General features: G+C 44.4%; 5 protein-coding genes across 5 annotated transcripts; 2 read left to right on the top strand and 3 right to left on the bottom strand.

Moving 5' to 3' along the window:
• Nucleotides 1-28: 28 nt before the first annotated feature.
• Nucleotides 29-1,678, bottom strand: IL334_001801 (argininosuccinate synthase; the record flags this gene model as incomplete). Its single annotated transcript, XM_062933554.1, has 7 exons — nt 29-86; nt 143-818; nt 876-974; nt 1,031-1,252; nt 1,309-1,405; nt 1,465-1,544; nt 1,621-1,678. The coding sequence occupies 7 exons, from the start codon at nt 1,676-1,678 to the stop codon at nt 29-31; spliced, it is 1,290 nt and encodes a 429-aa protein (XP_062789605.1).
• A 1,183-nt stretch (nt 1,679-2,861) lies between these two features.
• On the top strand, nt 2,862-3,813 carry IL334_001800 (uncharacterized protein; the record flags this gene model as incomplete). Its single annotated transcript, XM_062933553.1, has 5 exons — nt 2,862-2,976; nt 3,065-3,220; nt 3,307-3,452; nt 3,532-3,592; nt 3,701-3,813. The coding sequence occupies 5 exons, from the start codon at nt 2,862-2,864 to the stop codon at nt 3,811-3,813; spliced, it is 591 nt and encodes a 196-aa protein (XP_062789604.1).
• Nucleotides 3,814-4,118: 305 nt separating this feature from the next.
• IL334_001799 (uncharacterized protein) lies at nt 4,119-9,386 on the bottom strand (the record flags this gene model as incomplete). Its single annotated transcript, XM_062933552.1, has 15 exons — nt 4,119-5,444; nt 5,499-5,597; nt 5,653-5,794; nt 5,853-6,461; nt 6,518-6,625; nt 6,674-6,766; nt 6,817-6,930; nt 6,995-7,147; nt 7,210-7,464; nt 7,518-7,641; nt 7,704-7,815; nt 7,879-8,121; nt 8,181-9,059; nt 9,128-9,182; nt 9,238-9,386. 15 exons carry the CDS (start codon nt 9,384-9,386, stop codon nt 4,119-4,121), a joined length of 4,461 nt encoding a protein of 1,486 aa, XP_062789603.1.
• Nucleotides 9,387-10,052: 666 nt separating this feature from the next.
• On the top strand, nt 10,053-12,011 carry IL334_001798 (uncharacterized protein; the record flags this gene model as incomplete). Its single annotated transcript, XM_062933551.1, has 9 exons — nt 10,053-10,201; nt 10,277-10,336; nt 10,397-10,562; nt 10,661-10,743; nt 10,802-10,917; nt 11,042-11,190; nt 11,273-11,458; nt 11,527-11,599; nt 11,656-12,011. The coding sequence occupies 9 exons, from the start codon at nt 10,053-10,055 to the stop codon at nt 12,009-12,011; spliced, it is 1,338 nt and encodes a 445-aa protein (XP_062789602.1).
• A 31-nt stretch (nt 12,012-12,042) lies between these two features.
• Nucleotides 12,043-13,947, bottom strand: IL334_001797 (uncharacterized protein; the record flags this gene model as incomplete). Its single annotated transcript, XM_062933550.1, has 6 exons — nt 12,043-12,668; nt 12,734-12,873; nt 12,935-13,121; nt 13,210-13,620; nt 13,688-13,804; nt 13,881-13,947. The coding sequence occupies 6 exons, from the start codon at nt 13,945-13,947 to the stop codon at nt 12,043-12,045; spliced, it is 1,548 nt and encodes a 515-aa protein (XP_062789601.1).
• Nucleotides 13,948-14,257: the final 310 nt, after the last annotated feature.

The raw sequence follows: 14,257 nt of genomic DNA, 5'->3' as shown, positions 1-14,257 counted from the left end.
ATATGGTGTGGCGGTGAGGACCACATGTTTACTCATCTCGGTGGTAGACATCTTGAGGAGAGACACCACCTTGTCCTCGTTTGAGGCTAATGAGAAACCTAGATTTAGCAAAATTCGATAGCACGATGTTTGGTTCACTCACTTTTGTCGACCCCAAGCTTTGATTCGGATACTTGAGATCTCGATGAAACCAGAAGTAGCGGTAGGTTCGAAACCACCCATCTCGTCCATGGAAGAGAATTTGGCATCGTATAAACCTTCATCGGCATCTCGTCCTTCAACAATGACGTTGCCCTTGTACAACTTCAATCGGACGAGACCATTGACGGTCTTTTGAGAAGCGGGGATAGCGGCAGTGACGAATTCTCGTTCAGGTGAGAAGAAGAAACCGTTGTAAAGGATTTGGGAAAGTTGAGTGGTGATGAATTGATCTCGGAGAGCTCGAACATTTCGGTCCAATGTTAAACCTTCAAGATCCATGTGTGCGACTCGGAGGATAGTAGCAGCAGGAGATTCGTAACATCCTCGAGATTTGACACCGATGAATCGGTTCTCTACGATATCGATTCGTCCGACACCGTGCTTTCGAGCAAGAGCGTTAAGGGTAAGGAAAATATCTACGGCATCGGTGACTTCTTTGCCAGTGTCGGGGGAGGTGACTTTGACGGGGAGACCCTTCAAGAATTCGATGTGTACTGTCTCAGGTGATTCAGGAGCCTTTTGAGGGGAAGTAGTGAGTTTCCACATGTCATCGGGGGGAGTTTGGTTGGGGTCTTCGAGGATACCGGCTTCGTAAGAGATGTGGAAAAGGTTCTCGTCTACACCGAAAATCAACTCAGCTGACATCTTACCGCAAGGCACTGCGAAAAACTCACCAGTGGACCAAGGCTTAGCAGCGGTTTGAGTGACGGGGATACCGTTCTTGGCGGCGTAATCGAGAAGAGCAGTTCGACCAGCGAATCGATCGTAGAACTCTGACAAGACATTGTTAGCTCCAACTCCACTTCCAACCTTCAAAAATTGAACTCACCAGGTAATCGCCAAGGAGCAATGACCTTGATGTTGGGGGCAAGACCGTAGAAAGCAAGCTCAAATCGGACTTGATCGTTTCCTTTACCGGTACAACCGTGAGAGACGAAGTCACAGTTTTCTTTGACAGCAGCTTCGATCATTCCACGAGCGATGACTGGTCGAGCAAGGGAAGTACCAAGAAGGTATACATTTTCGTAAATGGCGTTACATTGGACAGCGGCTAAAAAAGTATACGATGAGCTAAGACGACTTATCGAGCAACTCCGTTTGACTCACGGTAGATGAGCTCCTCTACGAATTCTCGTTTCAAGTCAGCGAGGTGGAAACCAACGGCACCGCACTTAATGGCCTTTGCTCGGGCAGCCTCAAAGTCCTACGATATTGCTCAGGATCAGGATTGTATGCGGGAAACGGATACACAATCTCGCTCACCTCCTCTTGACCAACATCGGCCATGTAAGCAACGACCTCGTAACCTTGCTCAATAAGCCAAAGAAGAATACATGAGGTGTCTGTAAATGCGAACATGTAGGTGAGCTTTTTGCTCTGCAACTTGTGGTAGGTGACCAAGGTGAGAAGGTAACTCACCAAGACCACCAGAGTAGGCAAGGATGACCTTGCCCTTCTTCTCACCAGAAGCAACCATTTTAAGTGATATTTAGATAAAGCTGCATACAGGTACAATTACAATAATCCAATCAAGAAACCAACACAAGAGAAAAACAACAGAACAAAGAGTTGTCAGCGTATGATCTTGGTACTGTATGACGAAGGATATGTATGCGGTTGAATAGGAAGAGTCAGACATCCAAGGAAGAAAAAACTTCAAACTAGCATCGACTCATTTCTCCCATCCAAATCTACCGACTGCTCAACAAACCCCATCTAGTAATCCCGAAAGATGTTCGACAAAGTTCGGAGCCCACGGTCGAGGAATCCCTCAAAGTTCAACGAGAGGTTCAACTCGGAACAGTGAGAAACTACAACTCAGTTGCGGAAGTAGAAGAAGACTGAAGAAACAAGTGCAAACTCCCCGCGAAAGGAGGACGCGTTCAGTGGAAACTGCGTATGGTTTTGTAAAAAACATTTCATCATAGAGATAAAGGGCAAGGTCGTGAGGTGTGTGGGCGAGAGAGCAGGAGCCAGTAGCGATACTTACAGAGTAGGAGAGAAAGAAAAAGGGAAAGAAGGTACTAAATTGACAAGAAATCAAGTTAGCACAAGCCCAATGAACATCGTTGAATAATACACGGATCGGGGTATAGAGATCAGACAAAAGCGCTGGCAAGCGCAAATAGCCCGCCTTCCCCGTGAAGAGAAGGAGGGGTTCCAGACACACTCCCGCGAAGGAGGATCCTAACTCATTCGCCATGGTCGATTAGACGGGGAGAGAATAGAAGGTCATCACATCGAAGTAAAGGTAAGAGCAACTGCTGCGATAGCAGCGGAAGAAGGGTAAAGTGTTTATGACTTGGAGAAGACCAACAAGAGGGCTGGTAACTCACTGATACACCTATATATACGAGTGGATGATCTAATGAAGAAAGAAGAGAAGAGAAGAAGAAGAAGAGAGATGTAGATTGTATTCTATCAACATATATCAAAATTAAATTTATAAAGATATGACTCGGATACGCGATAGATATTAGTGAGAATATAATGCCGAAATAGATGCCGAATGTGGCACTTTGAGGAGAGTGGAGGTTGACCATCTTCCCCCATCTTCCGAATGCTGACGAGTGTGATCGAGCATAAACAATTTCATCTCCTCATGATCTGTCCAATATCACTTGAAATTCGAAGACCACCCACTCAGCAACGCTCATAAGATGCCTGCACCACCATTCGGAACAGCTTCAGCATACACAGATTCATTCCCTTCTGCACCACCTAAGCAAATGACAGTGACAACGGAAACATGTTACAATCTATCTGTGTTCAGAGGTATGTCTGTCGTTTCTCGATCCGATTAACAATCAATATTAGGCAGGGAATGTACATGCTCATCTCATATAATGATTCCTTTCTATAGACATAGTCAGACAATATCGTAAATTAGACGATCAAATCATCATACGATTGAATCGAGCGCAAGCTCAATTACGAGATGAAGATCGATTAAATCCAAATTCAAATCATATGAGCGGATCTGAGGGAATGTGCGCCAGGATATGGAGTGAGATGATGTGTAAGTCTCATCTGCTTTCGTGATCCCCGAGACATCCAACGTCAAGTGAGAAGCTGACTCATTCTATCGATTCCATGGATCTATAGCTGGATGGGCACATAGACAAACTCTGTTAACGTTCTGTTCGCAAACGGTACAATCCAGTGTGGAAGGTAAAAAGAACGTAGATGCAGATACTCCTATCGTGACTGGGCCGAAATGGGAAAGAGGTATAAAAGAGGAAGAAGTCCTGGTGAGCTCAATTTACCATATCACCCTAGCAATCTTACCCGTTCAACTAAACATATCATATTTCGGTCAAACGTTATTAGGCAGATCAACTGGCAAGCGAAGAAAGTGTTGAAGCTATTATACGTAAACGGACTCTGGATGGTGAGTAAACGTTTGAGCCGATCATCGAATAACTTCCTATTGTATTGATGATCTGACCATTTTATCAATAATTTTACGATTTTCCGTATCTGAAAATCGCCACCTTAGCCTTCAAATCTCGATGTCCCTTCTTCTCACCTTCACCTTCCGACCCTTCAGGTAAAGCATGGTGGGATCTCGCAGACGGTGGAAGGAAAGGTAGAGGTCCAGATTTACATTGATCATGCCCTCCTCCAGTCTCAGCCGTACATTTCTATAGTCAATCGCGATCATATCACACATACACCCTTCATTGTATATTAAGTTGTTGTAAATTTGTAAGATCAGATTCTTGTGATGTAAAGGGACTAAACGCATTGTGTATGACGTCCATTCATGCTTACATACATAAACTATGATTAAGTGAACATAATGGAATCGTCAACTGATCACTATACGAGGTCTCTTGAGATCCGCTGAACGTGCCAAATCTAATACTATTTACAGTACAATTGCTTCATTCCACTTTAACCATGAATTCTACTTGTTAATCCGAATCGATCGAAATGGGTTCATTTGAGCTGCTTCCTTCTTTGCCTTGAGCAATTTTGATATTTCTTTCGAGTGTTCCAGTAGCAGTGGCATTGGCGGTCAAAGACTTGCCAACTTTGGTCTTCTTACTTGGCATTGTTGGTTCAACTTTGTTTCCGTTTGCGCGTTTACCTTTACCTTTTGTATAGGTATGTATTGGACTAAACTTAGCTTTAGGCGGCAAATCTTCCACCAGTTCTTCTTCTTCTTCATCTGAAATCGGTAATGAGTCTGAACGCCTCCGACTAGGCGACCTTTTTACGTCCAATGCGAGTCCACCGGGTGAAACATGGATTTTGTTAGCCACGCTAGGTGCAAGTTTCCCGAAATTCGAAAAAGGACTACTGTTGTGGGCGTCACGATTCTGGGTATCTGATGATGGTCGTGTCAGATGAATTTCTTCAATTGGACTCGTATCGTTTATGACGGGTCCAAGACTAGACACTGAAGAAACCGAGATCTCGCCCAAGACTTGTCGTCCAGGGGGTCGCAAACTTTCCACATCTTGCAAACGAGCTTCTTCATCTTCGTTCCCTCCTGCATGTTCAATCCCTCTAGAAGACTTTTGAGGAGATAAGGCACGACGTGATGGACCAGCTTTCACCTCTTTGAACACGTGCAGAGGGTCCAGCTGGGAAATCGTTCGCCGAACTGTTCCGTGTTGCATCGATTGGATAGAAGGGGGTTCAGGGTGTTGGAGTGACCCAGTCAAACGATTGTCGGGTGATGATTGAGCAACTTTTTCTGGCGAAACTGATTGATAACCATGTGTGGTAGGAGCACTTAGTACAGGGTCGATATCCATAGACAGCCGTCTACCTCTATCTGTTATAGGTGACTCTGACTTATTCTCAGGACGTTCCGGTATTGACGGTGAAGCTGAAAGAGGAGACTTAGGTGATGCGCTAAGTGGCGGGGAAGGTGAAGGTGAAGGTGAAGGCGAAGGATGCTTTGGTGTAGGCCTTGGGAAAGCACCTGGAATGCTATTTTCAGGATGCTCAGCGAACGCAGAGAGGATTTGGGAGGGTCCTATGATTGCTATCGATTCAACTTGTGATGGATCAACTTCTATAGCATCCAGTGATTCTTCATCCTTTTTCGTCTCTTGCTCGTCTTGTTGGGCAGATTTAGGAGGTTGATTATCCTCGTATTGTCCGGCGAGACTCAACATCGTACCGGTCCATTCTTTTCGTAAATTTTTGGTATCTACCTCTCGCCAGACTTTCTTCAAATCTTCCTCCCATGGTTCACGATCATCCGATGACATAACAGGCGGTCGACGCTGGATCGAGCATGAGTTCAGGCTTTTGAGACTGCGGGGAGAAATATCACTAACCTGTACGACCTCGAGAACCGCATTAGGACGTTCGAGAAATTGCTTAGCATAATGAACTACATACAGCCCACAATCGTAGAAGTTGTCCTGTGTAAGACACTGCCGAAGGTTTTGAATTAGCCAAAACCTTACCAGCGCCATGCACTCAGCTCACCCTTCCTTCCCAATAGACCGCGTCCGTAGGGTCATAATCGATACCTTTCTTATCCTTTGCCTCGTATTTGAGCCATGCGTTGAGAGTGTTACTGACTGCTCGATGCGGACCACCGAGAGAATCAAATGTGAGTATCCACGTACTGAAAAGCCGAAGTTAGCTTCTGTTGTCGTATATAGGCACCCGAAACAGCAGCTCACTCTTCACTGTCGATGATCTTGGCATCGGGTTTGAGTGGTGGTCTCTTCTTGGCTGGAGAATCAGCGATCCCTTTTTGAGCAAGGTTTGTTATTTGTTCATTTTGTTGCTGGATAGCTTGCAAGGTCGGGGTAGAGATGAAACCTCCTGTTCCAACAAGATCTTTTTCGTGTGACTTCTCACCGTTGAGGTCCAGTCCGCTCACACCTTTAGATACACCTCTAAGATCTCGGTCTACCTCTATGATGTCTGTACTGTCATCGCCGATACAATCTAGATCGTCGGTGGTTGTGTCAGGGTCAACGTTGCTAAGACGATCGTCGTGCGAGCCAAACAAGTTGGGCGACGGGTGTCGAGACGCCGGATCACTGTGTTGACTGTCGAGGTCGTCGAGATCCGAATCAAGTCTACCAGAAGTAGTGAGTGGTTCGGCCACTTGTAGTTCCGTGTTGACGTCAACAGACGTAGATCTGGATACATTCTCGGTGACGGTATCTCCTGGCACGGCTCTAGTCGTCAGACCGTGCCCTTGAGCTACTTCCTCGTCCTTTTGCGATTTGGGTCGAAGGATACCTTTGGGATTTACGATCACAGCTAGGTACCAATGAAAACTTATCAAGATATCAGCAAGGTCGACTAAAGCTATCGGGGATAGTAAGAGACTCACTGCTCATTTATTGGCACCACGACAAATTTCTTGTCGAATATGTCTTTCCCTTTACTCCATTTCTTGACCGACTCGTAACCTGGCCACATTTCTTCCCCAGTCTTCGGTCTAAGGAAAATATCAGGAAATGATGCTCCTGTCGGGGCTTATACTTACTTCTTAGTCCTATCCGACAGCCTCTCGTAAAAGAAAGAATTGAAGAGGTGTACTTCTTTTTGCCTCTCTTCTTGAAGATTGTGGAGCGCATGTCTATCAAGAATTTTAAAACGGGTTTAGGTGGTTCACATGTATGCACTCACCTCAGTCCAAATTCTAGGAGAGTATCATTGAGGAATTCGCCAGTCTCGATTCGTTGTGCATCACCTATGGTGACATTCACACCTGCCCGCCCTTCCAGTGGGAAAGGGAATAGTCTACACCATACAACGGTCATTACCTATATTAGGTGAATCGGCAGATATGAAAATAAGTACTCACAGTTCACTTTTCTCCCCACGGAAATTTTGGACAGGTTTCGGTTTGGTTGGTGGAACGAACTGTTCTGAATCCGAACCCTCTAAATCCGGGACATCATTACCAGAGACAGCAGAATTTCGTGTACTCCGACGAGACGCGGCAGCCCTCGGAGGACTATGTAACGAATATTCGATTTAGTAAGAGACCACCCCATAAGAAATCACTGGCACACCCACAAATTCAACTTGGATTGGCTGGGATCATCCAGCATTTTGTCCTTAGTGTTTGATCTCGTTCGTAAGGGTTCGTCATCCTGAGGCGCGGATTTTCTAGGAGCTTTCTGGCGACTTGTAGAAACGGCGGCTTCTTCGCCTGTTTCTGCTGCATCGGACACCTTCCGCGATCTCTCCATCATCTGATTCCTAGACCGGGTGCGTGTATCCCGGATCTGACTATTACATGAGTCTTGTAGGGTGTTGCTGGCGGATTGGCTGAGGCAGAAGAATATCAACAGCCAAACCATTTACAATGCCAATGGACGTACTCTAAAAGTTCCACTTCGCATTTAAACTGGGAGATGCGATCTTTAAGCGCAGTTAGAATCGGGACAGGTGCCTTTTGAGAACATAAGGATAGCATGAGGGGTTCGAGCACGTCGAGATTATGTACTGTTGCGAAGTGAGCGAATGGACCTCACAAAACGAGACGCATTTGTAGAAAGGCAACTCACAATTTATACGCGGACCAGATTTGTTTAAATACGCGACAAGGCTTGCTTTTTCATATTGACTGTTGATTTGCAAGTCTACTTGGAGAAATGGGCGTGCTTGATGGTTGCCAATCTAGGGTAATCTATCTATCAGACATGTGTACGCAGACGAGATGCAAAGTTCTCGATTACTCACTGAGACACGTTTCATCGATTTCAGTGGTACATCCCAGAAATTGCCCTCCTGTCCTATATTGGCCACGATTCTTAAAGAATGCATTGTTAGCGCTAGAGAGTGGCACTTGAACTCCTGGTCGGGTGCGAACCATGCTTTCTCGACATCTGCTGTTTTCATCGCGAATGCACCAGGCATTGAGGAAGGAATGGTACCGTCTACTTGCTTCTTGATTGCAGCAGATTTTAGCTTGGGTGGTTTTGCCTAGACACTATGTGATCAGTCCGATTTCGGTATTCGATTCGCTAACAAGATTCATTCACCTCAGATCTCAGATTCCCATTCTTGTCCTTCATCCCCTGGAGTCTCGACTTGTTCTTGATAGGTGAAGTGCTCTCCTGTCGTCCCATGTGGCTATTGATCACACTACTCTGTCTCTGCTGAAGCGTTTGCTTGAGAACGTGCTTCGATGGAGGGCTGATATACTCAATCTCTTCATCTATGTCAGGACCTCTAGGTTTCAAGTCGCTTTGGAAAATTCCATCAGAATCTTGCACCTCCTCTGGGTGATCATCCATTAGGAGTGATAGTGATCCATTCTGCTTCGTGGGACTTGAACCGTACGGTACATCCTCCCTCAATTTACCTTTACCCTTATCTTTCGACAGCGTGTACAGGGACAATCTCGGAGGATGACCGCTTGTATCGTCGTCACTCGATGTACAATGATTTGTATATTTCTGAGCGGAGGAAGGTTGTTTTTCAGGTGATCTACTTCTACTGCTTGAAGGGACGATGCGTAAAGTTCTGACAGGTTCATCGGGTTCACTATCGAGAGCATCAGGTTCCTGCTCGTGGTTTGATGAACGAAAAGTAAGTCTAGAAGGACCAGCAGAGGGATTTAAAGTAAGATCGATGGTTTCTGATTGTCTTTGTGCTCGACCCAAATGAGTAGGAAACCGTTGAGGTCCACCAAGATTGATTTTATCCCTCAATAAAGGTTTTGCTGGATTGAAAGATGATGTTACTTTTGCTCTGGGTGGTTCTCTTAGTGGTTGACGAGAATCATTGACGGCCTTAGTTGATTGTTGACCTCCTCCATTTCCTCCTTTAATAGTGTTTTTTCCTGGGAGATATGGTGAAGATGTTTTACTTGGGTGGCTATCTCCGTTCTTGGGTGGTCTTTTCGATCTGTTTTCTTCCTATCATATAACAAGGAATTAGTGATCTTTTCTTCCCAGGGATCTGCAGTGGTAAGAACAATAGATACATTGTTTCGTGTCTTGATTTCTTTCATTTGTTTCCTAACATCATCCGAAAGGCTGCTATACCCAATTGAAAAATGAGCATCCATCGAAATGATATGAGACGATGACTTACGAGCTTGTGTTCTGTCCAGAATGCTGTATCTTCGATCGTTGTCGAGTTACCTGTCTGGATCCAGTCACTCTTATCACTTCACCCTCGCTGTCCTCGTCTGGATGCTGTACGGGTGCTGTACTGATACGATCACCTAAAAACATTTCCATATCGTTGTCACAAAATGTGCCTCGGCTGGGAGGACAGACAAGGGAAGGGTATATAGTACCTCTAATTGCGGATAGTGAATGAGCTCCTCATCATCATCGAGTCCCAACTCCCATTCTCGCAGTGCCGGCATACTTACCAGTTCCTAGCTCTGTCCCCTATCCGTTCTGATGACTCTGTTGGTATCAGCCTTCTATAAAGTGGTTGTGCGCGCTACAATCATGTTGAGTGAAGGTGGAAGGCGATAATAAAGTCGAAAGTGGACACTCCCGGTTGACGTGTGTTGATGTTGATTTTGGCGTTGCCTTATCTATTTATTGACGACAAGTGTAGCAGCTGGAAAAAGGCAGGAAGAGATGCTTTCGACCAGGTGTGTAGATATATCAAGGTCCTTTCGAGTGCCAAGGCCAAGGCTCTCTATGCAGCTCTTTCCAGATGTAGAAGGCGATTGCGATGAATGGTGATGTTGGAATGAAAAAGGAAGGCAATGAAAAGTGAAGATGGTCTCAGCTCAAAATATCTCGTATTCATACGTATTGAAAGCAGTAAACCAGAAAGTGGAGGTCATTCCCATTCTTTCATCCTCCCTTGTTACAACTTCTACGAATAAAATAAACATCTTGATGCTTCTCAACATCCTCCAGTAAGTCTGGGAAACATCGAGATCCATGGAGGAATCAATTACTAGCGGACCAAGTCAACAATGGCCCTCCGCACCTGTATATGATTTCGAACAGAATCCGAGATATGTATCAAGTATAAACGCGGATGAACATGAAGAAGATGTAAGAGGCAACTTTTGGAGATCAGCAAGATGGTACGTTCAGCTCAATAAATCACTTGCACTGCAAAGCATCTAATGAACAAGTGCTGAAACTGAGATATCTGACAGGTGTCCAGATGGATCTGCCATTCTATCTACAACGGAAGATAGATCAATCCGTATTCATACGTACGTCTTTTACTGTCTCTTCAACTCATCTGAAAGAAGCTAAAAAAATGGAGAATCCAGTACGAATGAGGATTTCTCCTTGTCTACTAAAACATTTAATCAACCAGATTCCATACATTCTACCCTTTGGTATCCATCAGCAACAACACATACACCAGAGACGTTCTGCTTCCTAGCTTCTGTTCGAGATACCCCTGTGAGACTTATAGACGGGAATGATGGCCGCGTGAGTATTCTATCTTTTGTGAACGGACCTCTTATGCCCGGACCACAAATCATGTCTCCTGATACTGGAGGAGAAGACTGAAATGGACCTTTCACTAGGTAAGAGCAAGCTACCCAATTGTCGATCACAGAGAAAGATTCATCGGTCCTCATAGTTTAGCGTTCAATTCAACGGCCACAAAGTGACTTTGTCCCAAGACCAACGACCCAAATAGACATCCGCTGATGTTGTTAGGATAGGTTGTATTGTGGATACGAGAATGCTATTGAAGTGTTCGATGTGGCATCACCTGGCTATGACCAAGGTGAAAGATTGAAATTGGTTTATGCCAAAAAAGAAAAAGGTGGACAAAAAGGTAAATTACACACGTATCTAACCTTTCAAAGTCAATATTAGGACAGCAAATGATCTTCGTGAAATAAGATAACACCTGTCGTACTGAATAGTAAAGAGCTAATCCAGATCTGGCGGCTTGGTAGGCATCATCTCAGCGATATCGTTTTGCCCTGATTATTCTGGGACTTTTGCAGCAGGAAGTTTTTCAGGTTCAGTTTCGCTTTATTCAGAAGACACAGGTTCGACACCTGTATCACATGTTGAGGGCGTACAAGGAGGAGGAGTTACTCAAGTGAGATTGGTTCCTCCTATATCCCCTTTTACTCACTGTAGAACGAGAAGTTAGGATTCTATGAGACTGACAAATCGATCAGATCGGCTGGCACCCTCTGAACCCAACGATAATGTTCATTGCATCAAGACGTTCTTCCCAAATACAGATATACGATACCCGGGATCTCTCCGCACCGTTAAGCTCGTTTACAAGAGATAATTCAACCAATCAGAGAATGGCATTTGATCTGGATCCTTGGGGAAGATGGCTCTCTTCGGGCGATGAGGTGAATTCGCCTCTTGGATTCCTGACTCCTCTTGTCTTGCACCCGAAAATTGACTTTTCCTCTTATAGTTTGGAACCATCAAGGTCTGGGATATCACCACAATGGATCCGATACCCATCTTCGAAGAAAATCTTCACAGAGGTAAGTTTACCCGACCCTGTAAAGCAGAATCAGTCATGACTGAATGACACAAGTAGATGCCGTCGGATCAGTTCAATTTCATCCTTACCAATCTCTCTTGCTCACTTGCTCGGGATCAAGAAAGCACCTAACGAACAGACATCATTTGTCCGACGACGAAAGCTCTACCAGTGGATCGGACGACGAAACAGATTCCAATGAAGACGACGATTCAATCAACGCAATCCATCAAGCAGTGACGAGGACACCGCCAAAACCTCTCGATGCCACCTTGCGTATATGGTCCGTATCGCCTTCCTCAAAGTCATCAAACCTGGAACAGTCATTCGAATCACACGCAATAACGCAGGCCGAAGCAGTTATAACATCTTCATTGCAGACGACACCAACGTCACCAACGCCGACTTCATAAAATACCGTACATAGACAACACAGGATATCTACTATTCTGCTAGGATAAAGATCATTGTTGCCAAACCAATAGCACCTACAGCTATCAAAGCTGCTCCTCCCCAAATCAATATATCACCTATAGTCTCATGTATACTACCGAATCCGAAAGCGTCCCTACAAGCTTTTTCCATATCTTCACCCAAAGTCGCCAAACTGAACTTACTTTCCACTCTATTTCTAGCTGCTTTCGAGACTCTTCCCCTTTCTTCATCTTGTATTTGAAGCAAGAACGACAAGGCTGCAGACCAATCCTTTGGGTTTGGAGATCGTAGTAAACCTGTACCCTCTTCTCCTGAAGAAAGATCGACGATAGTCTCAGTTGGTCCACCTGAATCAGCAGCTAATACAGGTAAACCACATGACATAGCTTCGATTGGGACGATACCGAAATGTTCATTGGCGGGTGTATACAACAAAGCCTTGGTGTTAGGTGATGTTAATAGATGAGTCCGTTGTGCGACTGTGAAATTTAGGATAAATAGTACTTGGGTATTAGAAGGTGTTACAGGAGAATCGGGAGCTGCCAAAGTGTGGTAGCGAAGATTAAGGGAGTCACACAATGATTGAAGTGATGAAAGTGTTTGGACATTATCCAGTTCATCTTTGTCATATCCTCCTATGCAGCATGCTTCATTAGCTCAGTCACATATAGACATCATACGAATAGGAATAGTCACCTACCTCCTAATACCAATCTAAGATTGTCAAATTCTTTGACAGAAATGAGTTGGTCTTCTTTGAGCTGTGCGAAAGCTCTTATAGCCAAAGCAGCATTCTTCTTGGCTTCAAATCGATTAAAAGAGATAAGTGTAGGCCGATCACTAAGTCCATCGCGATCAGCTTTTAGCGATCATGGCGTGCAGCGGGAATTGGATGACTCACGTTGAGATTATTTCTACACTATGATCAAGTTTCGATTTTCCTTTTCCTGTCTTCGAAAAAGGTTGATAGGCTTCTATATCTATACAAGGGTATACAACTCTTGGCGGCCTTTTAGCTAAACGAGGAAATGCTCTGGCGTATATTCTTGAAGTGAAATGGGAATTTGATAAAACGATATCTGCTTGACCTGTATTCGTTTTGATTTAGCGATAATTTAGTTGGGGTTTTTTTTCACATGAAATTTGGAGCATAATCGAAATGTGAGATGTATTTACCTGTAGTGAATTCTTCCAATTTGTCAATTGGCCATCTATATATCTTCTTCAACAGACTTATTCCTTCAGTACCCTTTTTACGTTCAATTTGTTGACCTGATTTATCGATTCCAATCTCCCACCCACCACTTAATAACTTATCTGGGAAATGACAGTAGAATACGACTCTAGTCCCACCTATGAATCGTAAGAACGGTACGCAGACTGATTGTTGATCGACCACGAACACGTCGAATGAATTTAGGGGGGCTAAGGGATTGAAGAACATCGCTGGCTCAGGCCAATGTAATGACATGATCAATAAGAAGGTGAGAAGCAATGATTTGAGCATCGAAAAAACGATTGTGAGTGGTAATTTAGGATGAAAAGATCGAGGCAATGAAGATCCCAATACGTGAACTTTCAAAGTACCTAAAACCCATTACGATATACTTCAGCTTGACATATTGGAATAATCGACAACTAGAACAGTACCTACCGTCTCGGGTTTCTTCGAAGCATCTTTTGGGATCATGTCGAGAAGTGAACATTACAACATCATGTCCACGTCGCTGAAGTGATACAGCAGCATCTACAACAAGTCTCTCCGCACCACCTACACAATGAATCGTTATCAGCCTTATTTGCTCTTTCGTATTCGGTTCATCGGCAGTTTAACAGCTGATACTGACCTATACCCAAATCTGGGTGAATGAATCCTATCCTCAGCTTATCAGGTTGCTTGACTGGTGGTGCCATTTCGAACCTGGTACTGTATCTCTGCTTGCGAAGAGGTAGGTATACAAAGGTTACTGTTGACTATCGTTTCTTGCTCTTGTGTTATTGCCAGAAGTTATTGCTATTTTTGGTGGGTACAAGTAACTAACCTCGAACGTCATCCATAAAGATAGAGATGGGTTAAGATGGTGTTAAAGTGAGGGGAATATATAAGATCACGATTTCACACTTTTCTCCACTTTTGACATCCATCAAAAGATTGATCAGCTATTCACTCAATTGAAACGTATCTGTTTTCATCTTCATACTTATCTGTCTTTACCTCTGGACC

The sequence above is a fragment of the Kwoniella shivajii genome, chromosome 2 (assembly GCF_035658355.1).
Source record: "Kwoniella shivajii chromosome 2, complete sequence".
NCBI lineage: Eukaryota > Fungi > Basidiomycota > Tremellomycetes > Tremellales > Cryptococcaceae > Kwoniella > Kwoniella shivajii.
Note: the sequence above shows the minus strand (reverse complement) of the source record. Positions and strands in the feature narration are given on the sequence as shown.